General features: G+C 31.5%; 1 protein-coding gene across 1 annotated transcript in view; it reads right to left on the reverse strand.

The window, feature by feature from the left end:
• Mdga2 (MAM domain containing glycosylphosphatidylinositol anchor 2) overlaps window positions 1-27,412 on the reverse strand; it is a 772,336-nt gene that overhangs the window by 263,695 nt on the left and 481,229 nt on the right. Inside the window, exons 4-5 of the mRNA XM_026391061.2 lie at window positions 14,566-14,762; window positions 5,057-5,189 (exon numbers count right to left, since the gene is read on the reverse strand). Coding sequence (XP_026246846.2) covers window positions 5,057-5,189; window positions 14,566-14,762 — 330 coding nt within the window. The remainder of the gene's footprint in view (window positions 1-5,056; window positions 5,190-14,565; window positions 14,763-27,412) is intronic.

Below are 27,412 nucleotides of genomic sequence, written 5' to 3' on the forward strand. Positions count from 1 at the left end.
GACAGGAGAGTTTCTGTTGTTGCTTCCTAATTTGCTTTTGAACTTACCTTCTGTGACAACAGGCACTGTGTCACAGGAGGAAGTGTTCATGTATTTGTGTTTCATGCCCCCATCTATCAACATTTCTATAATTAAAATATTATTTATTTTTCATAACACCTAGATAAGTAAGTTGCATTTCTTTTAACCTTGAAGAAGACTGTCATAAAAAGACTGGAGCATACAAAACATTTTACATTGAATTTCACAGTAATTGCTGGGCATTTATCTTCAATTCCCTATGAGTTATAAAAATTAGAACAGATAATAAATAGTAGCCCAGCATAAAGAAGAGATTTTTTTACTCTTATTCTATGATAAGTTATTAATACAGATTGGAGAGAGGTGGAGAGGAAGGGACAAGAAGGAAGGGAGGGGTGGGAGGAGAGAAAGAGAGAAAGAAGAGTAGGGAGAGGGACAGACCGAAAAGGAGGTGATGGAGGTCTCTACTAATTCTATGGCCAGTGTACTTGTGTGATGAGTTGGTTTCTAAATGTAACATGCATTGGAGGAAGACTTCTCAATTATATATTTTTTATAACTGCTAAGGTTGAACACACTAAATCAAGGCACTTATATAATTAAGTAAAATTAGCCCCACAAGTCCCATTTCTTTGTAGAATTCATCATAACCTCTCAAGAAGGTACAAAATATGTTTTTCATCCTAATATGGGTAACCTACTTAATTCTTATTTGCCTTTGAAATTATGAGATATCAACATGTAAGTGCTTGAAATACATTAAAATAAATGAAATTTGTTTTCTCATAATTTCTATATATACCTTTATGTTGTAAATACACATAATCTGAAAAATTTTAAATAATTTATGATCAGTTGCCATAATTAGGATCACTTCAAAATACACATACTCTTATTAAGATTCTGAATTTACAAATCTTGACAGGTTTATTTTTTAAACTATGAGACATAATACTACAGTAATAATTTATCAATCAAGAATTCATATAATTTTTTTTCTTCCAAATGGAAGTAGAAGAATAACCACAATAACTTTAGGACCTTGCCATAGCACTTTGTCAATTGATAAATATGCATAACAGGAGACAAATAAATTGGCACTTCATCTCATAGGTATATATATACATCTATGCATATGTATGTTTATATATATATATATATATATATATATATATACATACACACACACACACAACTAGCACACATGCGCGAGCACACACACATATATAATGTTGTAAATTGTCGTGATAAGCTTTAAGACACTAGATTAGGTGTGATGCATACTGACACTTCTGTGACAGGAGATATATTCTCATTGTCAGGCAATCAATGGGGTGCATAAATTACTGGGTAGTTTCCTCCGTGGGCATAAAATTATGAGCTACAATGCCAATTCATAGTGAAAAGGTTGAGAAAACACATTGACATCTATAGATGACACTGACTTTTAAAATGACTCTTAGACCCTAGTTTTCTAAGTACTATATACTTATTATAATTAAAAACTTTACTTGACTGCAGAGATGTTGCAGTAAAAATTTTTCTGTGTAAAAAGTATATTAGTGAATTAATTGATCATCCTTATGAAAATCATTTCCAAAGTTAGCACATTTATAAACAAATTAGTTTATAGAGGAGGTTAACAAAACATATTACAAGGTTTATAATATGTTTTTTCCATCTCAGTAAGGTGCACATTCTCTTTTACATTTTGTAAACCAAGACTACAGAATATGGGCATTGGGGAGGTAAGAGGAAGTATTGGGGACTAAAGTGGAACAAATAATATAACATGCATGTATGATTATACCAAAATGAACCCTGATATTATATACATAATAAATACTACATATAACTATAATGCACCAGCAACAATACAAAATAAGAAAAAAACATGGGCATTTTATCATGTACCTTAGAGATTTATGATAATGAGAATCATAAGGAGTATTTGATTTCACATGGATTATGACAATGGTAACTTAAGCAATGAAGTAGCCTTTGTGCACTTGTCAGTTCATAGAACAGCTTTCATGAAGATACTCCATGTTTAATTTATTCCTGGTGCTCTTTGAGAGTTACCTAGATGATTTCACCTATTTGAAATGCACAAGCCCTTCCAACTATGAGCACAACCAGATGGGAAAAGTTCTGAAGCAAACCTAGTTTGAATATGTAAAGTATTAGGCATATTACATGCCTGCCTGATTGCAGTTATTGAAGAGTCAAACAAATATTAGCTTATATGTTAAACCTGATTATTTACTATAATTCATTTTGTAATAAACATCAATCTGAAATTTTTGTCATATAATTCACAAGAGAAAAAAAACTGTTTTCCTTGTTTGATCAATGTAGGTATATATTAACTAGAAAAAATAAAGAATGGGTCAGAATTGTGAAAGGCTGAACAAAATATTTGTTTTAATAGCACACCTGTGCCCACTATAAAGATAGTCCAGATTCTTTCTGAGCTGGTGATTATTAAAAATAACCTCAAAGTTAAAATCACCTAGATTCTTTGACAGACTTCAGGAATTCTGTCACCTTTCATGACAATTGTCCCCATTAAAATTAAAGTTAAAAGTCTTTATGTATTTCTAATAAAACACTGTGGCTTGATTTTCAATTCATTTTCTCTAGCTCTGTGAAAACTAAAGAGCTGGTTAGGCTCCTATTTAATCTCACATTAGGATCAATCTTGTCCCTATCCTTTGTGAGCTGTGAGTTCTTCAGACCTAAGACCATATATTTTTTGCAGCATAAAAATATCAAAAATAATTTGCACCTCAAATATCAATTTCACCTCTTAGTCTTTAAATATTTTCTTTGTGTGTATGCTAATTTTACTTATTCTCAGAACAAACCAAAAGGAATACTTCAATTTCTGAAGGATGGTTATGTGTCAGATGATAGGAAAATATATAACTTTTTAAAATCTTCCTGTTTATATCCCATTTTTATAAAGGCAAACTGAGATAATAAACATGAAAGACATTAAAAATTAATAAAGCACTTCAAGAAAGCTGTACCCATAAGTAACAATTCATCAAACTTTTCTGTTCTTCATAACTCCACTGCAACGCCTTTCCACATCCAAGAACTTTCTTCTACTTTATTTTTTCCTCTCTGCATCATCTGTATTTTAAACATATATCAAAGCTAAGAAAATTAGTTATAATGGTTCATATAATTGTTATAATGTATTTCATGACAATAACCATATAATTACAACTAGTTTTCTTATGTTAATATCTTATTTTTATTTCACAATATCCTATTTCCTTTCTTTAAAAGAACAGGAGATTGTTAAATTTTATGTCTTAGGTCTGCTAAAATTTTACATTTTCATTTTTTTTGCAACATAATTCTACCACTATTGATTATGTTCACTTTTTTCCCTACTTTCTTCTTATAACTTTCTTATAATGACTTTTATGTGTTACTTAATAGAACACTATCCAGTTTAAAGCAATTTGCAACTTTGCTAATATCCCTACATCTATTATTTCATGATAGGGGCCCAAGAAGTTTCTGATAAATAAATTAATAAATGGATAAAATATTAAACATTTTGAAATTTTAGAAACTCAATGGAACATGTTGATAATTCAATGTATGAGCTTTCTTTGTTTCTTCCAATAAAATCATAAGTTTCATCTTTTCATCAAAATGAACTGATTAGAGTTGCTGACCAGCTCTTTGTTGGAAGAAATAATAAAGTATATTCCATATGCCTGACATATCAACCCATTAATTCTTTCCTACTACTTTATTTTTTTAACTTCATTTTTTATTGATTTTTTTAAAAATGACAGTGGAATGCATTATAATTCTTATTACACATATATAGTACAATTTTTCATATCTCTGTTTGTATATAAAGTATGTTGACATCAATTCGTGTCTTCATACATGTAATTTGGATAATTAAGTCTATCACATTCCATTCTTGCTAATCCCCTGCCCCCTCCCTTTCCCTCCTAACCCTCTGCCCTATCTAGAATTCATCTATTCCTCCCATGGTCTCCCTTCCTATTCCCATTTTGAGTCAGCCTCCTTATATCAAAGAAAACATTCGGCATTTGTTCTTTGGGATTGGCTAACTTCTCTTAGCATTATCGCCTCCAATGCCATCCATTTACCTGCAAATTCCATGATTTTATTCTCTCTTAGCTCCTACTGCTTTATAAGTTTATGAGGAAATGGGGCAATGAAATGTGAAGGAATTTGCTCAACAAGTAAGAGACAGAACTAAGATCTAGACCTAGCCACAACAAAAGCAATGGAAAGGGGCTCTTTTATTTTATTTTATTGATTTTATTTTTGGAAAGGAGCTCTTTTAAACTCTTTAATATATGTATTGAATCATAAAAAATTACCACTACCACTGAAAGTTGGAATTTCACAACCAATACAATTACTGATTTGTGAAGGTGATTGTTTATATACAATCATACAGAAGATAGTTAATTCATGGGCTTTTTCTTTACTCTTTCATTTAACAATCTCTTCTAAATTTGTTTGCAGTTATTCTGAGGTCTGTATTATTAAACACAGCCTATATTGAGTAGCAATCCTGCTAATGTTTTGACATTTCCTGAAAAAATACTGTCCTAAAACACCTAGCTGAAATTAGCAACTAGCTTTCTTTACATAAAAGAATGGTTCTCACTTAGCTTTGGGATCACAACACACTTTTAACAACTTAGATCACGAATTTGTATATGAAAAAATCTAATATTCCTAAAAAATCTCTGTGAATAGGATATAGGCTTGCTTGTGGTATGCATGAACACATTTTAAGGAACTATAATTTTGTATATTTGATACATAAACACATTTCATAGAGCATACTGCAATTAAAATTTAACCTTTATTTACCAGAAGCTTTTAGTATTTCCCAGATTTTTCTGGGGAATAAAAAGGTGCTTATTGTACATATATTGTAGAAATCATTTGGTCTATAAGAAGGTTGAAGAATGCTTTTAAAAATCAGTTACAGACAGTAAACATATAACAGAGAGTTCCATACCTGTCTTGTTGGAAAGTCTAAATGACACCATCTTATCAGGTATATTACACACATTCCTCACTGAAGCAATGCAGCTGTAATTAGCATAGTCCTGAGGTCGAAGATTCTTTAGTTTTAAGATTTTTGTTTCACCCTGAAAATGTAGAAAGGAGTCATTAAAAAATTCTATTGTAACCCGAGGGAATGAGCAAAGAATGGTACTCTATTGTATTAAATTATATTATTATTATTAAAATATGGAAGATTGTCTTATGTTCTTAAGGAACATGCCCTAAATTAAAAAAGAAACACTGCATTTTAAAATAATACTGTAATTTGCCTAGAGGTAAAAACTAAGAGACTACAATGAAAATTCATAACATTTTCTTTGCAAACTAACTTCCTCGGGGAGAAAAATCTATTTCTGATGGTAGTTATGCAAATCATTATGCAAAGATCTGAACAGTAAACTTAATAATTGAGTTTATTCGACAAACACTGCAATCTGTGCAGACTTCAACATAAAAACATTATGAAAGAAGACCCTGAAGAAGAGCTAATAAATAGAGTTTTTAGAACAAAGTTAATGAAGCAAATCTAATGATGGATAACTAAATTTACATACATTAATATCTTGTGTAAATGGAGCAATGAAAGGTGAAAGATCAAAACTTTATGGAAGAAAAATTTGTGAGTGTTTTTATTATTTTTATTCTTGCTGTATTTTATGTTCAGAAGCTCAAGCACTAGGTCTTCTAGGTAAATCTATGAAGCCATAGTTAGACCCAAATCAGGCAAGTGGCCAGAAGTATCATATACTCCAAATGAGCCAGGAAGGACCAAGGAAAAACATTAGAAAGAAACTGTTCAAAAGGTACAAAGAATAACTGCAAAAAAAAAAAAAAAATCCTCTGACTCTGTTCAAATTAGATTCCCTAAAATTTCTTTCCTTTGTAAAGTCATTAGTGAATCTTAAAACAATACTTCTCATAAGGAATTTACTTAGGATAATAGCAAAACAGTGTCCCAAATAACTTCATATTTGGGATAAGTTTTAGATTATTTTTTTCTCAGATTACATCTTGTCCAGAACAATGTGGTTTATTTGTTGTTGTTGTTGTATTGTTTTCACTCTACTTGGGTAATATTAGTCAAGTTCCCCAAAATAGTCAAGTTCCCCAACATTAGTCAAGTTCCCCAAATTGCAATAATTAATATTCTATTAAGAAGGAGTGGAACATTAAGTAATTTGATACATAAAGGCACCACTGTTCATTTGCAATAAAGCTTAGTCAGAAAGGAGCACACAGTCTTCAAAATGTGTCAAATGAATCCACACTGCAATATACATGCCATTGTAGATGTAATCTTTTCAATTCATTGTCAAAATTTGCTTTTAAATCAGTCACACCTCAGCATTTTCCTCAGTAGAATAAACAATAAACTTTTATTTTTCACATTGTGAAATATTCACTATGATTAAATTAATTGGAATAGGCATCACCTCATATAGTTACTGTTTCTTTTCACTTCTAAAAAATATAAACTCTCATTGCATTGTCTCCCTGATAAAGTATGAAAGAATGGTTTGTAATTGCAGATTTTTCCTATACACACAAATATAAATGTATCCCACACAAATAAATATACACAAGACTGTTCTTAGAATACATTTGAGACATGTTCTTTTGTGTTATAGAACTCTTGTAAATTAAATATATAAAATTCTTAGAAAAAAATGTGCTTAGAGTCGTTGAAAGAAAATGTTATCCTATAACCAGGTTACTCAGACATTTTGAATGAGGTCATACATCTTCTCCCTCTGTGATACTGAACTACTGAAGATTTCTTTGTTTTTCCTACTCTCAGAACTTAAGTAGGTATTCCCTGCGATTCTATTTGTTACACAGTTAACCTGCTTTATAAAATCTCCCTAGGTGACAAATTATTTTTTGCTAATGAATTTCTACTGCAAGCCTCATTCTCCTGCCCTTTCCAAAGGCTGTATCCTTAATACAGAATTCTCCCTTAAGTTTCAGATATATTAGTCTCTTACTACCAAAATTTTTGAACCAGCATTTCCATTTGATGCTTCTGAGACATCCGAACTCAACATTTCCCAAATTAAATTTCAAATTTATACCTCTAGACCCACTCTTTCTTCTTTAATAACTGGACTCTTAGGTTGGATTATAATTTCCTATTAATGTATTCATTATCTTTCTCTCAGCTAGATCCTTTTATTGACCTTTAAACATGTTTAATCTGAATAATTATTTTAAATTTTAATCGTAATGCTTTAAACTCTAATATTCAGCTAAAAATATTTCCTTATTGTGCTTATTATAGTTTAAGTACAATAAACTGCATTTTATCCAGGAGTTTTGCAAATGTTCATTGAAGGTTAATTGACACGAACTGTGTGTATTTAAGCTATATAGCTTGATGTTTTGATATACTTACACACTATGAATAATTATCACAGTCAAGGTAATTAATATACCCATCATTCACATTGCTATTGTTTTATTTCCCTATTTTAAAATAAAAAAAAACAATCATATCAATGTCATTTCCCTGCTAGATCACATGAATGACTTGATATTGTTCTTCCAAATAAAGTCTATAGCTATTAACTCAACTGTCAAACCCTAAGTGATCTGCATTTTCCTTGCATTTCTGGTCTCATTCCATTTTCTTAGTGTCTAATGTACATGCACACTTCCAGGGTCCTCCTTCTGCATACCATTTACTTCTATGTCTAATGAATTCCATCAAGTTCTTGCTAAGTTACAAAAGTAAGTCTTCCCTCACTTTTTGATACAGGAGAAATCTGTTAATAAATTTTATTTCTATCTCTTTGTAATGGTCTCAGTTATTTGGGCAATGGATTTATCCTCTGCTAGATTCCTCCTTTTTTCAGTAACCACCTAGAGAGTAGGGATTATGTATGTTTGCTCCCACTAATGTATTTTCAGTACCACACACACACACACGAGTTAGCATATAAAAGATTCTTTTAAATCAATGTGTTTTTTTTTAATTGAAAATACTCTAATTACCCTTTACCATCCTAGGCTTTTCTTAGTGCATATTATTTCTGCAGAATTTACTACCTAGTTGGTACCTGTTATGAGTTGAATAGATGTTAAATAAATTAAATATAATCAGAGATTAAACACAGGGAAAAATGTAATGACTATAGTAAATAATCAATAGAAATTTGTGTAATAAAAAAATAATATTATTTTAGTAACAGATTATCTAGATTACACTTTAGTTTGGGCAGAAAATTTGCACAGATAATACAAAATAAGAATCAGGTACAAATTGAATCATACCACAAGAAATAAAACTTAAATGTAAATCAATAGAACTATAAATGACATACAGATATAGATAGTAATAAAATACTATACTATATATGCAATTAAATATTTACATATAATTATATGCATAATTACTCCTTCGAATTCTGAAAAGAACAACCTTTAATATTTCTGGAAATTTTATTATATGTAGTTCAAACTCTAGAAGCAATCATACAGTGGTAATGATTCTCAAATACATACAATAAACATTATCATTTAGATGTATAATTAAACATACAGTCACTAAACTCAACATAGAGTTAATTATACTCCATAGTACATCTTGTTTCTGTTTTCACTGACAAATTCTTTCTTAATTTATATTTTATGGATATCACTTTTCCAACACTTCATTATAACTGAACCTAGTAATGCCATTGCCAATGTTCTTTTTCAAAGTTCAATAAATCTTTTTTTAATGCTTCCAAATTTCTCTACTTGTGTTTAACATTTTAGATTATCTTTTCTAGTATAACAACCCTTCATATATAGGCAGTTATGATCCCAATAATTTATTCATGTCTTGGTTGATTTCCATTTCACTATCTATTATACACATTGAAATCTTCAATTTTGTGCTAACACACTCCTCATAGAATCCAATGCATTATCATATTATCAATTAACATCTATGCATAGATAAATGAAAAATTTCTGCTGAAAAAGAAAAATATCATATTGGAAAAATCACCAAGAGTACTATAATTAATAATTTTTGATTTTCCTAATATTTCCTTTCCTTTTATATGCAATACTTGCTAGTGTTTGTTTTCTCTTATTTTATTTTATTTCTTTTTATTTTTCATTCTTGATCTCTAAAGTAAATCTATTCATTTTTTTAATTCCCTTTGGTGATTTTTTTAAAGCTATTCATTGACATCTATTTTTCGACCATTACACAGTCTTCTCCAAAAATCAAGACACATCATAGTTTGCCAACAAAGAATAAATAGAATTTGTTTTATATATATATATATATATATATGGATATATATGCATACATATATATATGTATATATTTATTTATTTCATTTCCCCTCCTGGGTTTTCCTTTGACCTCTCTGTGCATGACTTCACCATTTTCTACCTTACTCTGACCCACACTCTCATCTCACATTCTCTGATAACTATCTGATGAGCATTTTCAAAATCATAAACTTAGTGAGTTCATTATCCTATTCCATTGCTGACCCTGCCAACTCCCATCAGTTTTTTATTTGGATGTTGTTAAATTTATAAGGGCAACCACCATAGTTTCCTGCCACCCATTCAGACTCACAATTTATGTTATCATTCACTTTTTGGTGTCTCTCCATCCCCATATGCAATAACAACAGTGCTTTTTGACTCATTATTCAATTTTCTTTCACAAATGACTTTTCCTTTCCACTCTCACAGGCATGGTACATGCTTCAGCCTATCATCAACTATTAATTTACAAATATTGATTGGGTATATATGTTCTGGCTAAAGTAATATGCTGCTTACTATGAAAAACCACAGTTCTTCTTTACCCTAATCATTAGGTACTCTACAACCAGACTAGTTTTCATATAGCAAAGAAAGTCAATTGCTATCAAAGCTTAATGACAGCCAGAAGCTGAATTAAAATTAACTGAAACAAGGAAAGGAGTGACCTGGTCTAAAGTTTTGTCTCTTCATCTTCATACTACTAAGAGAGGTATGATCTCTAAAAATTCATCAAGTTGTGTACTTATCTTTCATGTACTTTTCTATATGCATATTACTTTCTGATTAAAATGTTTATATAAAATTAATGATAATCTCACTTCATTGAATAGCTTATCACTGTCCATAACCTGTGTCAAGTACTTGTTGCTGCAAATACTAGCACTGCCATGAAATCATTTATGATGATCCACTGCCATGGATCATTTATGTTTGAAACAATAAATATTTAAGCAAATAATTCATATAATCTTAAAAGGTGATAAAGATGGAAATATAATCAGATAGGAATTCCGAGATGGTATCTCTAAGGAGCTCATATCTGAGTTTGAAACAAGAAGGATCCCATCAAATTTAACCTTCTCTTTTTTATAACTATTTTAAACCTGATTTTCAGCCTTATCATGATTGTTTAATCCACCAAACAGCAAGTACCTCTTCTGTAATTTTGAATGTTGCCTGATAGCCATTATTTCAAAAAAGACTTTCAACCCAAAAGCTGTTACCTCTGAGTCTGGTCCTCCTACATGTTTTTCTTTGTTTTATGAATTAATATTTTTGTCTATTTATGTCAGTAATATTTGAGCATGTGTATATATGTTTTCTGGCATTTGCATTGCATATTTATATTGACTTTGCCTTTTCCATTTTATGGGGAAATTCCTTTAAAATTCTAGTCCCTGCCACTTGTGCTGTGTTTCACATGTTGTCAAATCAGTAAAGACTACTGCTTAGAAGAGAACAGAGCCAATAGCTTGTCTTGCACATTTTTCAATAAATAGTTTTGAACTATTTTGAGTCTAATAGTAATAACAGGAATACAAAAGTAACATCAAAGAAAGCTACAAGATGGATTTATGAACCTGAGGCATGGACCATCCATAGAAGAACTGAACTACCACTATGGACAAGAGAATACAAATGGAAAGCAATCTCCAGAGAAATATGTAAAATAATCAATTATATCTGATCCAATAGAAATGGAGGTTTGTTCATTAAAATTCAGAAGTCACTTTTGCAATAGATGTATCTTTGAAATATTGTGTATACTTGAGTCTTTGTGATGAGGAATAATTTTGGCAATTAGATCATCCAAAAAGAAAGAAAATAAATTGGTAAGAATATTGAGAATTTAAGGCTTAAAATGAGAATTAATGCTACCATTTGAGATGATTTCCAGTCCTCAAGACCAACAATTATGTCCCAATAAAGTACAGTGATTTGCACATGCATATCTTGTTAAATATTATTTAGAACAGAGCAGCAAAGTGGGCATATGAGAAGGGAACTCAAGAGAGATACCATAATAGTGTACTCCAGGTCCACTATTTCTCAATGGTTCTGATATTATCATGGAATTAAAAAGCTGTCCTGGATGAATTTAGATGATTACTCTTGTAGTCAAAAGGTTCCATATCAAAAGGCATGGACCTACAAAAGCCATGTGAAGTAGTCTCCAAGTGAGATTATCCATGTCAAGAGGGACTGAAAAAATATAAATAATTACAGGCAGAATTATGAAAGAATTTAAACCTTATCATGTAATTCACCACATTCAGGAAATAGTGAAAATTATTTTTTAAAATATGTATAATGTATAACAGAGAATACAAATGTATGTACATGTCAATCTGTCTATCCACATTCTGTCAAATGGAAGGTCTGTATATACACATATACATAAATATATATGTATTAGATATATATGTATGTATATATGTATACAGAATTTAAACTTTACCAATTATACCTGCTTTATCACACGTTAATATTATTTTGTTGATCGTATAAAGTTGATATTCTGTTATGTTGGAAATCTTTTTGAATATGAATTTCCATGTTTTTTAAAGAAATTTTGAGTTGATTATTGTGTAATCATATAATTAGTCTAATTAGTCTAATTATAACTAATTATGTAATTGATGTAAATATGTTCAGTCATGTAATTAGCTGGTATAATTACAATACACAAGAAGATGTTATGAACATCTTCACAAAAGTTATAAAAAATGGAAAATGAATATGTGATTTATATATTTAAGTATGTTTAATGAACAAATACAAAATAATTTGGAGCAAGTATATTTAAACTTCTAAAACTATATTTTAAATAAAATACATAAGTAAAGGTACGCTATATATTAGTCAGTGACCTTATCAATGTTACTATTGCTATAGTTAAATACTATCCATTACCTTAAGCAATAATACCATGCTACTTTTAAAATAAATTAGAATTTCAAAAATATTTATTTTAGTTATTTATAATTATGCTTAGATATTAGAAAACTATAAAGGCTTCCAGTTTACATTCATTTTTGTAACTCTAATTTATTCTATAAACTTGTACATAAATAGCAATATATACTTGCCTATGTCTCTCAGTATTAAGTGAATGGAGAGGTATGAAAAGCATAATTATTTCTTTTAGACTTATTATGATTTCATATCAGCCTCAGGAACACAAACCAATTTCATTCTGGAAACATTATCTATAAAAAGTTATAAACAAGATTTTGTCACTCAATAGGATTGTAAAATAAATATACAATCCAAATTGATATAGTTATTAACCTAGTATGAATGGGCATGTAAGATAGAGATATCTCATTGTCTTAGAAGCTCTTTTTATTAAAAATAAGACATTATTATTGAATAGCATTATTATTGAAAATCTAATATCCTCCAAAGAAATTTAATTTTCTAACATTAAAAGAATAAGCAGCCATGTGAACCATCTGAATTCTTAGGCAATTTTGTCCTAGTATGCCCTCCTAGTTTCATAGCACACTGTTCTCAGCATGTACCAATTATTGTTGCTGCAACCACAGTCATTTTTCACATAGGTGAGCCCTCGCAGTCATTGTCTTCCTTCTGTATTGACTGAAGATGTTAATACTTCCTAGGAAATGCTCGCTATCACAGAATTGTGTACCCCTATTTTGACAAAAGTTTTTGTTTCACATAATAGTCACTCGTTTACTTTATATATTAATAAAGTTAGTAAAGGAGGAGCCTTGTGTAGAACACCTCTTTATTTCAAGCAAAGTTTTTTATTTTGTAGATTTCAGATATTTTAACTGGATATTATTTACATTACAAAGTGATGGAATACATAGGCTACAGACCCATGAAGATAAATTATTATTGAAGTCCTCTGCTATAGTTTGAATGTCCACTCCAAAACTGAGTTGAATTCTAACTGATACTGTGCCATTTTGGAGAAATAGGAACTTTAAGGGGTTATTACGCAGTGGGGGCTTGGTCCCCATAAGTGAACTAATGATGTTATCTCAGGAGTAGTTAGTTTATTGTAGAAGTTGCTTTGTTATAAAAATGACCTTTCTTTTATCCTCTCTGGCATGTTAGCACACAGGAAAAAGGCTCTTGTCAGAGACTAGCATCTTGATATTGGACTTTCCAGTCTCCAAGACTGTGAAAATAAATATATTTTCTTTATAAATTAGCCAGTCCGGGGGCTGGGGTTGTGGCCCAACCAGTAGAGTGTGCATCTAGCATATATGAAGTCCTGGGTTCAATTCTCAGCACCACATGTAAATAAAATAAAATAATGGTGTTGTGTCTACCTACAAATTAGCCAGTCCATCATATTCTGTTGTAGCAGCAGATATGAACTAAAACATGTTCTAATACAAACAAGTTAACGTGGAAAGTTTTTAAATTATAAGGTATTTATGGCAGTTGATGGGGAAAAAAATAGCTCAATAAATATATAACACCTAAGTATAAAATATATACAAACATAAAAAACTAGCATAATAAGCAAAAATAAGCAAAAAATGATTTATATCTTGTTATGCATAACAAAGTCATCTTAGGAGGGAAAATAATTAAGATATATATATATATATATATATATATATATATATATATAGTATTTTATACTCTATTCACTCTATGTAAAATTGATTCAAGTTTTCTTAAATAAGTTTTAATGACTTACTAGATAGTCATTTTAAATATAATTAAGGCTCTATTCCTAAACTAAATCAAAAACAAAATAACAAAGAAATCAAATACAGATTTATCCTAAAACCAAAGCCAAATATATTTTAAATAGATTCTTTAATTCCTTGAAAAGTTTCCCACTGCTAATTGGGAATCAAAATATCTTATTTTAAGAAATATTTTCCATAAGAGCCAAATTAATCAGCAATATTTACAATTATGTATTTTATAATGAAGCCTAGGTAATACTATGGGTAAAGAGTATTATGTTTCAATATAGTAAGTTAAAAAATAGTTTTCAAAAGTTGACCTTTTAAATATAGTTACTGTATATAATGCAAGTTGTACTCATATTTCTGTCCTATGGTCTTTCAAATACATTGGTTTTCAAAGGAATAGATTTGGAAAAACTGTCTTTTGAATAGGTATAAGATTGCATGCTGCCTGAATTAAGAAAGGGTCCTAGTACAGTGAGTAGAAATACTGTATCTTAATTCTTACCTGGGTAAAGAAGGGTTCATAAATTTCAACTCCTTTGTCAGATCCTTGTAGTAACACCTCCTGGCCTCGTCTCCAGCTATACCGAACAGGTGGATTAGAATTGGCAACACACCGGAGGAACACAGTTCTCTCATAGTAAAACTGTTCCTTAGCTTCTCCTATACTTTGATGAACAGTTACTACTGGGTCATCCAAATCTAGAATAAAATAAAAACAACCAAGTGACAATGTGATGAATTGCATGGCTTTTAAATCACTGCACATTTATGACTTAACCAAAGATGCATATTCTTAATTGATGTTACTTATCAGTAGATTCATGTTTTTTCATTGAGCTAATTACACTCATTTACAAAGAAATTTCCAATGAATAGAAGTCAAAAAAATGTGACAGTAATTTTAATCAGAGTAGTACAAATGAGACAGTACAAATGACCTTATATATTTCCTACTCTTTGCTGATAGCCATGTGTATTAGAACTCCAAGAGAGAGATCAAAATTCAGAACTCAGTATTCAAAAGTTTTGAAAAAATAATGAACCAGAGGAACTAATAGTAACAGAGAAATCAATATCATGCAGTCCAATTGACTCTTTTTAAAAATTTTCTTATTTAAACAACTATTAATAACACATTAAAATCAAAACAATGTTTATAAATTATTATAATTTTTATACAGTAAAATATTTAATTGTTAAATTGTGCCTTCATTTTATTCATTGTTAATTTGAAATGTACTAAAATATACTACAATTAAAGGGCATTAATATTTCTACCACTGATTATTAGAAAGAAATATGTATCATTTTACATGTGTTATAAAGGACTATACCCCATGGGGTTTGCTAATTTCTGGGAGAGGCCAATTTGTAAATATCTATTATTTTTTAAAACCTTTTATCCTGGGTTGTTTTCCTTAAGATAAGAAATTAAGAAATGTACCATCAATCTATGACAGGTAATGGAAATACTTTCTATCAAATATCACCTTCACCCAGGTTTTTTCAAATTTATCTTTATCATTATGAAAGAACATTTAACTTTTATGATTTTAAATTTCCTTTTAAATAAAATGAAAATAATAATAGCACCATATTATTGAGGCATTTGAAGGGTAACATGAGATAGCTCATAAAGCCCTGAACTCATAGTGAATAATAACAGCTTTTACTATTAATATTACTATTATTTTTTCATCATCAGTGTGCATTTAAATAACTCCCATTTACTACATGTTGTTTTCTTTAATTCATCAATTCATAATGTGTACAACTGTCATTATAAAAAAGTACAGATTGGTCTTGCCCATTTCTTCAGTCTATCAAATACTTCTACAGGACAAACACTTTTATGTGAAAATCTGAAAAAAAAAATTACGACTTTTTTCCTTCATGGCAGGGATTGAACCCAGGGGCACTCAAAAATTGAGCCACATCCCCAGCACTATTTTTGTATTTTATTTAGAGGGTCTCACTGAGTTGCTTAGGGCCTCATTAAGTTGCTGAGGCTGGCTTTGAACTCATCATCCTCCTGACTCAGTCTCCAGAGCTGCTGAGATTACAGACATATGCCATAGTGCCCAGCCAAAAACTACAATATTTATATGGACAGAAGAATAAGGAAGTATACAAATGTATGGTATCCTGTATATTTAAAAGACATTGATGAACAATGGAAAAGATTCTTTTTGATGTGTAAAAATAATAAAAAGCCAACAAAACTAGTGATGTAATAGTTGCTCCATGGAATCAAACAAAGAAAAAAATCTAAAATTTCAGACTTTCTAAGCCCCTTTTTTTCTTTAAATCAGTATGAATTACTTCACAGTACTATACTTTGATTTCTAGTTTTGTAACATTTTGAGGTCTTTTTTGCTTCCAACATTAGCATCTTTTCACAGTTACCTCAAAATCCTCTAATTATAGTAGTGCGAATTTACAGAACAACTGCTGCTTTTTGGTAAAACTTAAGGAACTTTCAACTTAAATACACTCTATTAGCTGTACAGGGATATCTTCTGCCTGATTTTAATAAATTGGAATATTTAGGGATTCTAGAATCATTTGTCTTGAGATGTATATAGGTTTTTCAAATCTCCCAAACATTCACTGATTTAATGATTACGTCTTCGCCTATAAATCAAGTCCTACAGTAGATTACTTAACTGAGAACAGCCTTGGTGACTTCAAAAAGTTTAGTGTAAGCTGATTATAAACAATTTATTTTCTTTCTTGTTCAAAACATAATTTTGCTTAGTGATGGGTTTCTTTGTTAGAAGACATAAACTGAATTATACTTTAAGAACAAAATTCTGAAGACAGGAAGCTCAGGAACAAAAGAGTATTAGCTAGTCAACAACTGGCTGATTAAAAATGGTGACTCTTCCAGGGTTTCAGTTAGTTAACAGTATTATACTTTCTAACATACACTTATTGATATATCCCTATCTCTTTTCTGGCTAAGTGGGGGTATCAAGAGGCTCAGTTAATAACAATCGTTAAATATGCTCCTCCCTGGACTGAATAAGTTCTGGGTCACTGGACTTGTGAAAATCAAATTCTATGACAACAGCTTACTGAAAATTCTATTGGCTAAGTCATCTGTCGGATTCGCTCATGTTTAGGAATTTCTACTTCATAAAATTCTTAAGTGATTCCTTTCTCTTAAGAATTAAAAACTAATGTGGCTAAACAAGATTTGTTTTAGACAAGTCAAAGGCATGGCTAAAAAAATTCTAAGGGAAATTATATGTAGCTGTGTATAAATATGCATAAATATATACAATGTGAGATATAGTTTACATACATATATATTTCCTAAAATATATTTAAATATACATCCTATATATTCCTAAATATATACTGAATATGTGTATTTGTCTTAGGTGATATGTCTGGGAAAAGAGACAATAAGAGATATACGTGTAGCAAATGTATTAGGCAGTACTTTCTAGGTCAACAATATGACTGAGTGAAGGGAGGAGGACTGGTCATGAGAGGGATTAAGCTGCACTACAGTTGCAAAAAGTGTCTGGCTAGCTCTGGAAGAAATTTTGGATCTGTTCAATGCCCTTAGAGTTGTCCTGCCCTGAGGCAAGGGAGCTCTAAGCCTTCACAGATGTAGCTCCTGTTGAATCAACTGGTGCTCCCCACTAGGGGGTAGGACATTGGAAAGGGAATCTCTGTTTGGGTAGGGCTATTTCTAGAAAGGAACTTAGTTAACAGCCTAATTGTCCCAGCGACTGGATGAGTAAGGGCTGAGGAGGGAATATGGCAGGTGCACTATAACATTTCACTCTAATCTACCTGTTAGGTTTGATGATTCTATCTAGGAAAAACTAGTACAGGATTCTGGTCAGTCTCCATTCCTGGGGAGACTTTCAGAAAAAAAATTTGGTCAGACGATATTCATCATCTCCTTCTACAATTAGCATTCTAGATTGCACCCATGTTGGGATAGTACATCTTGTGCTATAGGTAGATGCCCTAGTGGGGTTACAGGAGCTTTGTCATGAGAAATTTAAAATCTTGGTCACCACATCTTTTTCAAGCCATGGCTCACACACTGATTGGTTTACCAACAAAACCAGTTAAGAAAATAACAACAGATGGCTTGGTGTATCAATAGGGTATTACATACATTCTTCACTGCTGCCTCACCTTGTAACAACAGTCCTACCACCAGCAGCTCCTATAAACTACATATTCCTTCAATGATAGTGACTCTTCTTATCCACTGCTTTGTGAAACACGAATGTAAAGTAACTGAGTAATAGCCATGGTTTAAAGATTAATGGGGATCTTGCTGTGTCATTTAATAAAAGCTTTTTCCCTTTCTGGGAATTGGGACTGCTAAACTGGAAGAACTCAGAATTGCGGGAAGAAAAGCACCGATTCCCCAAGTGGGTCATTGGATGTGATGGTGGTAAATGAGGTCACTCCTTGGTTCTTGGACCTATATATCCTACATAAAAAGAAGAAAACTTCATATAATAATGGTCAATGCTTTAGGACTTAACTGCATCATGGAGGATAGCACTCTTTCTTCACCAGATATTATATCTGCAAGATTCAATTGCCCTTTCAAAAGATCATTCTACTATTCTCTTAAGCTAGAATTTTTAGGTGACATAAGATATACTATGACAAAATAATCCTATGGCATCATGCCCACTACAGAATCTTAGATATCCAGGTCACCTTGGATCCTGTGTATGACAGTCCTCAATATGTTTCAGGAGTACCCTTTCCCCAGTTTATGAATATACCAGTAAATGGGTGTATGTTTCTTATAGAAAGAACTTAGAACATTACTAGATGTACTTGAAGTGGTGTTTCAAAGTTCTTCCCAGTGATCTAGTTGCCCTCAGTCAATGAGTTCAGAGTATGAAAATTGCCTCAGCTTCAGAAAGTAGAAAAGGAGTCAGGAGTTATTAGATGACTATGTTCAGTCTCCTGATCATGTGTCTTTGATTTGTTTTAATTTGATAGATTATGTAATACTTTGTTAGCTATCCATGTAATTTGTCCCTAGGAGTGATGTGTCCTATTAACAGTCTTCATAGATGTTTGTAAATCTGGAGTCCTGAATGCATAAACTAGCGGTTCATTAAGATAATTGTGCCCAGCTTTCATATGTCAACTAAGTTCCTAGCCTCTATTATTTTGAGATACTGTCACCTCTTCTATAAGAAGAGAGCCCAATTATCTAATAGCATTTCCTGTCCATCAATATTTTTCTACAGAGGACGGTCATCACTGAGCTTCTTAATGATTCTCATGTCTCAGTTATCTGCATGTTCTCATTACTTCAATGTAATGTCCTCCACACCATTCCAAGACAGTAAGATGATGATATTTCTGGATGTGACTTGATATATTCACTATATCATGCTCAAATCGATAAATCTCTGAGTCTTTTTTTTTATATCTACATAGCAGTACTGGAATTTATACTTAATTTAGTGGGGACTACTAATTTTTTCAAGATTCCATATTCCAAAGATATCAAATCCTACACCAGGCTATAATGTTCCAATATAAATAAACTTATGTTAATCAGCTTTTCATCACTTTGATCAAAATACCTAACAAGGACATCTTAGAGGGGAAAAAGTTTAATGTGGGGCTCAGAGTTTCAGAGATCTCAGTCCCTGGTCAGCAGATTCCATTGCTCTGGGCCTGAGGCAAGGCACAATAGCATAGTAGAAGGGCAAGTCAGAGAAATTACACTCAGCTCATTATAGCCAGGAAGCAGAGAGAGGGAAGGTACTGGGGTCACTGATGTAGAGCACCAGTGACTTTCCTCCTCCAGTCACACTCTACTTCCCTAGAATTATCACCTAGTATTTCTTTCAAATTATTAATCCATCAAATGGATTAATCTACTGATTAGGTCATATCTCATAATCTGATCATGAGCTTCTGAGGAGCACCTCATATCCAAACCACAACATTCTACCCCTGGGCCCCAAGTTTATGTCCATCTCACAATACAAATGTATTCAGCTCATTTACAGGAGTCCCCATAATTCTAGTAGTCCCAGCATTGCACAAATGTCCAATTCCAAAGTCTCCTCTGATATTCAAGACAAATTCTTGGCTATGATCCCTTACAAATAATCACCAAAAAAAAAAAAAAGGAAAAAGATTTCCAGAAAATTATTTGTTGAAAGGAATAGCTGCTTAACTGAAGGGTAAAACTTAATTTCCTGAGATAATATAATATATATAAATTATATATATATATGTATATTCTTGCTAAAAACTGAAATATCAGTAACAGATTCATTTTCCTTTATATTAACTTAGTAGATATTGGGGCTCTTAGTGTCAGACACACTAGTTAGGTAATGTGTCTCTGAAATTCCATTTTAGAAGCAAATTCTTCAGATCATCTAAAATGGGATTTTTGAAAATGTGATTGATGAAGACATGAATTTATGAAATTTATTTAAAAATGCCATGAACATCAACTCATGTGGTGTTCAAGAAAGAAGAGTAGGATTAGGCAATGGGAAAATTAAATTATGAGGCATTACTACAAAACATCTAGATGACCTAGACAGAGCTCTTGATTTGAAAACCTTTTAGAATTGTCCTGAATAGCTTTTTTATAATGTACACTGATAGATTACTATATTAGAACTTGTCCTCATGAGCAAGATTGATCTTGGGCTAGGTAGCCCTTCCTGGCTGAGTCCTAAGAGGGACTCATTGGAGAGACTATATTTCTAGTACCTCCAGAATTTAAACAGGTAACTGATACATAGTTTTATCCAAGGATCTGGATATTAAAATTTGTGATTTCCTTTAGTTTATATTTATAGTTCAGAAAGTATAAAATCTGCTTCTGTATTTATTCAATAATCAATAGTAATGCTAAATGACATTTATAAATTCACACAGGATTGTTTTCCATTACAACTGATATTACACCTATATTTATTTTCTTTAAATAAATTTATTTTAATTTGATATTCCAGATGTGTGAAATTTAAACTTTAAAAATTATACTCAATAGCCAGCTCGCTTGGCCCGGGGCCGGGCAGGCCGAGCCCCGTTCCCGCCGCTGCTATCGCCGAACACTGCCTGCGGCACTCAATGACTTGAGCAAAATATTCTTTAACATAAAGAGTATATAATTTTTATTAGTCAAGAGTGGCCATATTTTACACATATGAAAGTGATAGAAATTACTGAATACATTATTTGGCATATGAATATTTGTTTTAAATATATTTTATTGACATAATTCATGATTTTCTATAAAGTATATCCCTGTGGGCATAGGACCCATATTTTAGTTTTGTTTGTATACCTAAAAACCAACATAATGTACATAAATTATCAATAATGACCTCCTAAGTTACTATAAAGGAAGACTAATCTGTTACTAATGTGGTTAATGTCAGTTTTCAGCAAGAATAACCATATATTATATATATAAATATATATATATATATATATATTTATATATATATAATAAAAATGATCTCAGAAAATTAATTTTTACCCTTAAGCTCAGCAGCTACTCCGTTTTAACAAATAATTTTTTGGAAACCTTTTATGGTTGATTAAATATATCAGATACTGACAGTTTAAAGTAATTTTAAGAAAATTGTTTTAAAAGATGTGTGTTACCTTTCTTAACTCCAGAAAGAATAATGTCTCCCAAAAGCATTTACATCATGAAAAATTTAACCTACGTTTGATACAATGGTAAGGGAAATATTCCAACACATACTGAACTTCTCCCCATTTTTCTTTGTGTACCTATAAGAATTATCTACTTGCCTCATTTCATTTTACAAGCATTTTTCCAATTTCTTATGTGACCTCAACATGTAGATATTCATGATACAAAACCCAATCCAACTAATGGTGATAGATCTAATAGTTGTTATATCTTCCGAGCTAATTTCTTTGGGGAGAAACTTTACATATGTCAGTTTTGTCTCTTTTAATCTTCTGGGAAGTCAAGTTTCAGAGTGATTATGTAATTTGTCAGTTTATTATTTACCAGAGTTAATATTATAATCAAATTAATTTAAATCTGAAATTTGTAGGCCATTATTTTCATACTAAATTGTATATATGGTATACATTATGCTAAACATTACATGAGTTACTCACCTGTAATTCACTATGAAAGAAAGAAAGAGAAGTTGTCAAAACAGAACACAATTATGGTTCAATAAAGCATCCAATAGAGAGAGATATGAATCAAAGACAGAACTAATTCCATCTTTAAAGAACAGTATAAGCTTTCTAAAAAGTTAATGTGTGAGGTAGGTTGTGAACTATAAAGACAGTAAGCAAGGTGAAAAGCAGGAAGTGGCATGTATCAAGTTCTAAGATAACAGAGTAAATACTAGATATCACATATCCACCAGTGTTAGAGAAGAGTTTTGTGTATTAGGAAATGATATTAGGATAGGATGTTTGAAACACAGAAAGGGACCAAATTATTAGTAGCACCAGGTAAGGTAAAGAAAATTAATTTCATTATATATATTATATAGTGGCCATACATAAATGGCCATTGTGAGCTTTCATTTTAGACTTTAGGTGCTTCTGTCTGGATTGGAGATTCGGAGGTGAGAAAATAATGGCAAGGAAATGAGTAAGAAACTGGCTGCAATAATTGTGATGAACAGTGCTAAGAGATATGAAATAGGGTGGTGGTTATGAGCATGTACAGAAAGTTTAAGTGAACTGATTGAATTGGGTGGCAGATGAGGAAAATGTTGGAAAATGTGTCAAAATCTGGATTTAGCCGCTGGGTAGATAGTGTATTCACTGCAATTTGAAGTGGAAAATGAGAACTGTCTGCCACAGGGAGGGTAGAAAGGTAGAGAAATTGATGAACTCCTCATGGATCATGCTGGATGCCTGGAACCTGTGCTTGTCCGGTAACAATGTGCATGACCTGGAGTCACAATAAGAAATCCAGGCTATTGGTATGGATTTGGGATTCGTCAGTATGCTATGTGAGAAATGGACCACTCAAGTAATGTGCAGAGTGAAAAAAGGTAAAGATCAAGGAGACAGCCCTGGATAGCACAAAGGGCAGCCAGAAAGAAGGGAAATCTTTGAAACACACTGAGGAAAAAGTGGTGGGAGAGGTAGAGTCAAAACTAATCTGTGATAAAATAAACCTTAAAAGTACTTCCACTGGCATGGAGAGGTTGGAAAGCAGGAAAAATGATGAAAAGAGGTCAAGGTTAGAACAGAACTAGAAAATGACTTCAAATATGACAAGAAATAGGTCATTGCTAACCTTTGCCAGAGTTCTGTCAGTGGAGTGGCACTAACAATCATTTTTCTGTACTGTATGGTGTGAAAGTCATGTAGAATCACAGTGAGATTAATGGAAATAATCCCATCGAAAAAATTGGCTCTGACAAGACAGAGGAGAGTAATTAGAGGATAACACGTGATCAAAGGAATCTTGTTGTTCCCCCCCCCCTTGCTTTGTTTTTCCATAAACTGAGAGATGTACACTTAAATCCAAAAGAGGAAATAACCAGGAATTTAAAAGCAAAAAATAAAGCAGGAAGCTTCAGAAAATTGTTCAATGTTTGAAATTGTTATTTTAGTAAATCATGATTATGTGAGTCATATAGTTTTTATATGGATTTTTACAATCCAACATTACTTAAGATTTATTTTATTAGTGGGGTGTGTCTGTTTTTCAGGGGACTTTTATTCAAACTCTCAGGCTCCTAGATTACCCCTCCCTATTTATCTCATGGCATAGATATATTTTCTACATTAAAAACACTCAAATAGAGTTCTTTCACATTAAGGACCTTTTGAGTTTTATTCACTAAATCATGGAGACATGTGTTATAGTCTATGTCCCATTTCTATGGAGGATACTCTAGTGACATAAAACAGTTAACTAGCCTCCCAGCATGCACTGGCACAATGAATCTACGTGCCTTTGATTAATCAGTTATTAACTACAGCTGAAGTCATGGGGTATAGTTACAAGTTAAAGAATCAATTAATCTCAAAAATAATCACAGCAGAAGCATGTTTTCCACAGGGGTTTATTCCACCATTTGGTCCAATTTTTCTGCCTTTAATCTTTGAATTAAACCAAATGAATCTGAAAACCCAGATGGCAAAGACACACTAAATACTGTATTGGATATCATCTTTCCCTCTGGGAATTTCCATAAATCTCAAAAATCTTATACAGAAAATATGCAAATGTGTTAAAAAATAGCTACTCAATACAACTGCAGGCACTAAAATGAGTCAAGCATATTATTTTACCAATTTAGGGACAAGAATTTACATTACTATTATAACTGTAGGAAGAATGCACATAAAAGAGATAAAGCTAAATATATGCTTGTGTCTTCTAATTGCTACAACCTGAATGAAATTAAGTTGCCCTGAAGTCATACAAAAAAGAAACTAATTAAATATTGTTATATATATCGGAAATTAAGAACAAAGCACTTTATTACAAACAAAGCATCAGTATCAATGATTTATAGGACTCACTGCAGTTATCAATTTCAAAGCTATTTTCTTCAATACATCAATGGGAAATTTTGTGCAAATGTTGATAAGAAATGTTTTGTATCTTCTTCTGCACAGTGATTTTTGAACAATAACTATTTTTATCTTATAACTCATTAAAGAAAACAGACAAAATGAATATTCACGGACAACTCCTGAAAGCAAGATATATATCAGAATGAGGCTAAATATAACATTTAGAATTATTCTTTTGTAAACTTTGCTCTTAGTCATCCTCTAACCCAATTTAGAATTCATGGCATTTCTATGTTTTTTAAAATACCTGTAACTACATGTCTTTTAGTTCTTAGGCAATACTATGCTAATTATTTTGCATATCACTGTGTTGAAAGACTTTTTAAACATTCAAATGATATAGAAAACAATTCTAGGATATTTCCTTTACCACCTTCTCACCATTTTCTACCAAACTCCTAAAAAATGAGGACATGAAAGTTTAAGTATAGGGGCTGGGGTTGTGGCTCAGCGGTAGAGCACTCACCTAGTACATGCTGGGTGCTGGGTTTGATCCTCAGTGCCACATAAAAATTTAAAAATAAATAAATAAATAAATGTATTGTGACCAGCTACAACAATTTTTTTTTTTAAAGAAAGTTTAAGTGTAAAGCTGGGGGCAGTAGTGCACACCTGTAATCCTAGAGGCTCAGAGGCTGAGGCTAGAGGATTGCAAGTTCAAAGCCAGCCTCAGCAAAAGTGAGACACTAAGCAACTCAGTGAGATCCTGTCTAAATAAAATACAAAATAGGACTGGGGATGTGGCTCAATGGTCGAGTGCCCCTGAATTCAATCCCCAGTATCCCCCCCAAAAAATTATATATGTGTATGTGTGCATGTATGGATGTATAAACGTGTGTGTATGTGTGTGTGTGTGTGTGTGTGTGTGTGTGTGTAAAAGTGACACACAGCACACACAGATATACATTAGCCTAATTAATTATAATTTATTTCATATATAATTTATTTCATACATTACAAATTAGTATCACTTTCCAGCCTTCTTCTTATTAATACTTTAACCTGTGCTGATGTCCTATTATTCTGTTTTCCTTTAATATCTCTCTCTCTCTCTCTCTCTCTCTCTCTCTCTCTCTCACACACACACACACACACACACCTTTGTATATTTGTATGTAAGATTTATTTTTCTTAATTAAATCATATAACACTTTTTAAAAATTTTGCTTTTCTTATGCTAAATTCCTCATGTAAATACTTACCTACCATTTTATAAAAATAGTTGTACATATCTATAGTCATATATACATATATATATATATATATATATATAATTTCGTCAGTCATTCCTATATTATGAAAGTAGCTTATGTTTTAAGTTGTTTTGTCTCTACATATAATGTTATATTCATTATCTCTAAATGTATACCTTTACATTGGTGGCTTTATTTTTATTGGAAAAAAATTATTATGAATGGGAAACTGCCTTGTAAGTAACTGTAACTGGTTTTGTATGGTTGCTATTAGACAGGTATATACATTTTACCAAAAGCATGTGAGTATCATTCTTGCAACTCTGTCTTGATATTTTTTTCTACTCTTATACATTTTTGTGTCCTGATTCTGAATATGCTACTACATGATGCTTTTTGAAATTACATTTAAGAAAAAAAATTTCTTAAAATATGTATTTTTAATATGTCTTATGCTTTAAAGTTATTTATCTCCTTACAAATACATGCCTCTTCTTTCTAGAGACTTCACACTAAATTAATGTTTTATTTTTAAATTATAGTATTCTAGAGTCCATACAAATATGGAATACCTTTTGAAGTAACAGGATAGATACAAACTCTATCTTCTCTTAAAGAAATTCAGAAAATCATAAATCTGTTTCCTGAATTTAGATATTCTTGATATTTTCAAAATTATTTTACAGTGTAATGTACATATAACATTCAAAATTATAAAATCTATACATAAAGAAAGTATCAATAAAGGTTACATTTCTAGTTGGAATGCATTGTTCATTAATCCTATACTTATAGTGAATATGTAATTCAATTCCATTATCATAATATCTCTTCCTTAGTAAATATGGCATTGTATGCTGACTATGTTTTTTAAAAAGTTTAATTATTATACAATTATTATTCTTAATACAAAACTAATGTATATTGAAAATAAATCATAATGTACATTATATAATTCCTTTATTTTCTCCATTAGTTATCTCAATAATGGACTCTGAAAAACATGCACTTAACAATAAATGCAATCTGTAATTATTATGAAGTGAGTTATGTGAAAAAAATCATAAAGGAATTTTCCATATCGCCTTACATATTGTACAAAAAAAAATAATAACTAGAGCAGATAGCATGCTTCTTACCAGGAAGGTGCACACACATGAGTGCACACTCCCTATCACTAACACCACACAATATTAGTGAAGAGGTTTAAGTTACCAAGCTTAAAGGATAGCAAAATCAAACTTGTGAGACTTCGTGATCTAAAATGTTTGCAAGGGGCTGGGGATGTGGCTCAAGCAGTAGCATGCTCGCCTGGCATGCATGCAGCCCAGGTTCCATCCTCAGCACCACATACAAACAAAGATGTTGTGTCTGCCTAAAACTAAAAAATATTAAAAAATTCTCTCTCTCTCTCTCTCTCTCTCTCTCTCTCTCTCTCTCTCTCTCACACACACACACACACACATACACACACACACACACACACTCTCTCTCTCTCTCTCTCTCTCTCTTTAAAAAATAAAATAAAATAAAATGTTTGCAAGTTGGCAATAATGAATAAAGAAGGTATGTTTTCTTAAG

Source organism: Urocitellus parryii, chromosome 6, assembly GCF_045843805.1.
Source record: "Urocitellus parryii isolate mUroPar1 chromosome 6, mUroPar1.hap1, whole genome shotgun sequence".
NCBI lineage: Eukaryota > Metazoa > Chordata > Mammalia > Rodentia > Sciuridae > Urocitellus > Urocitellus parryii.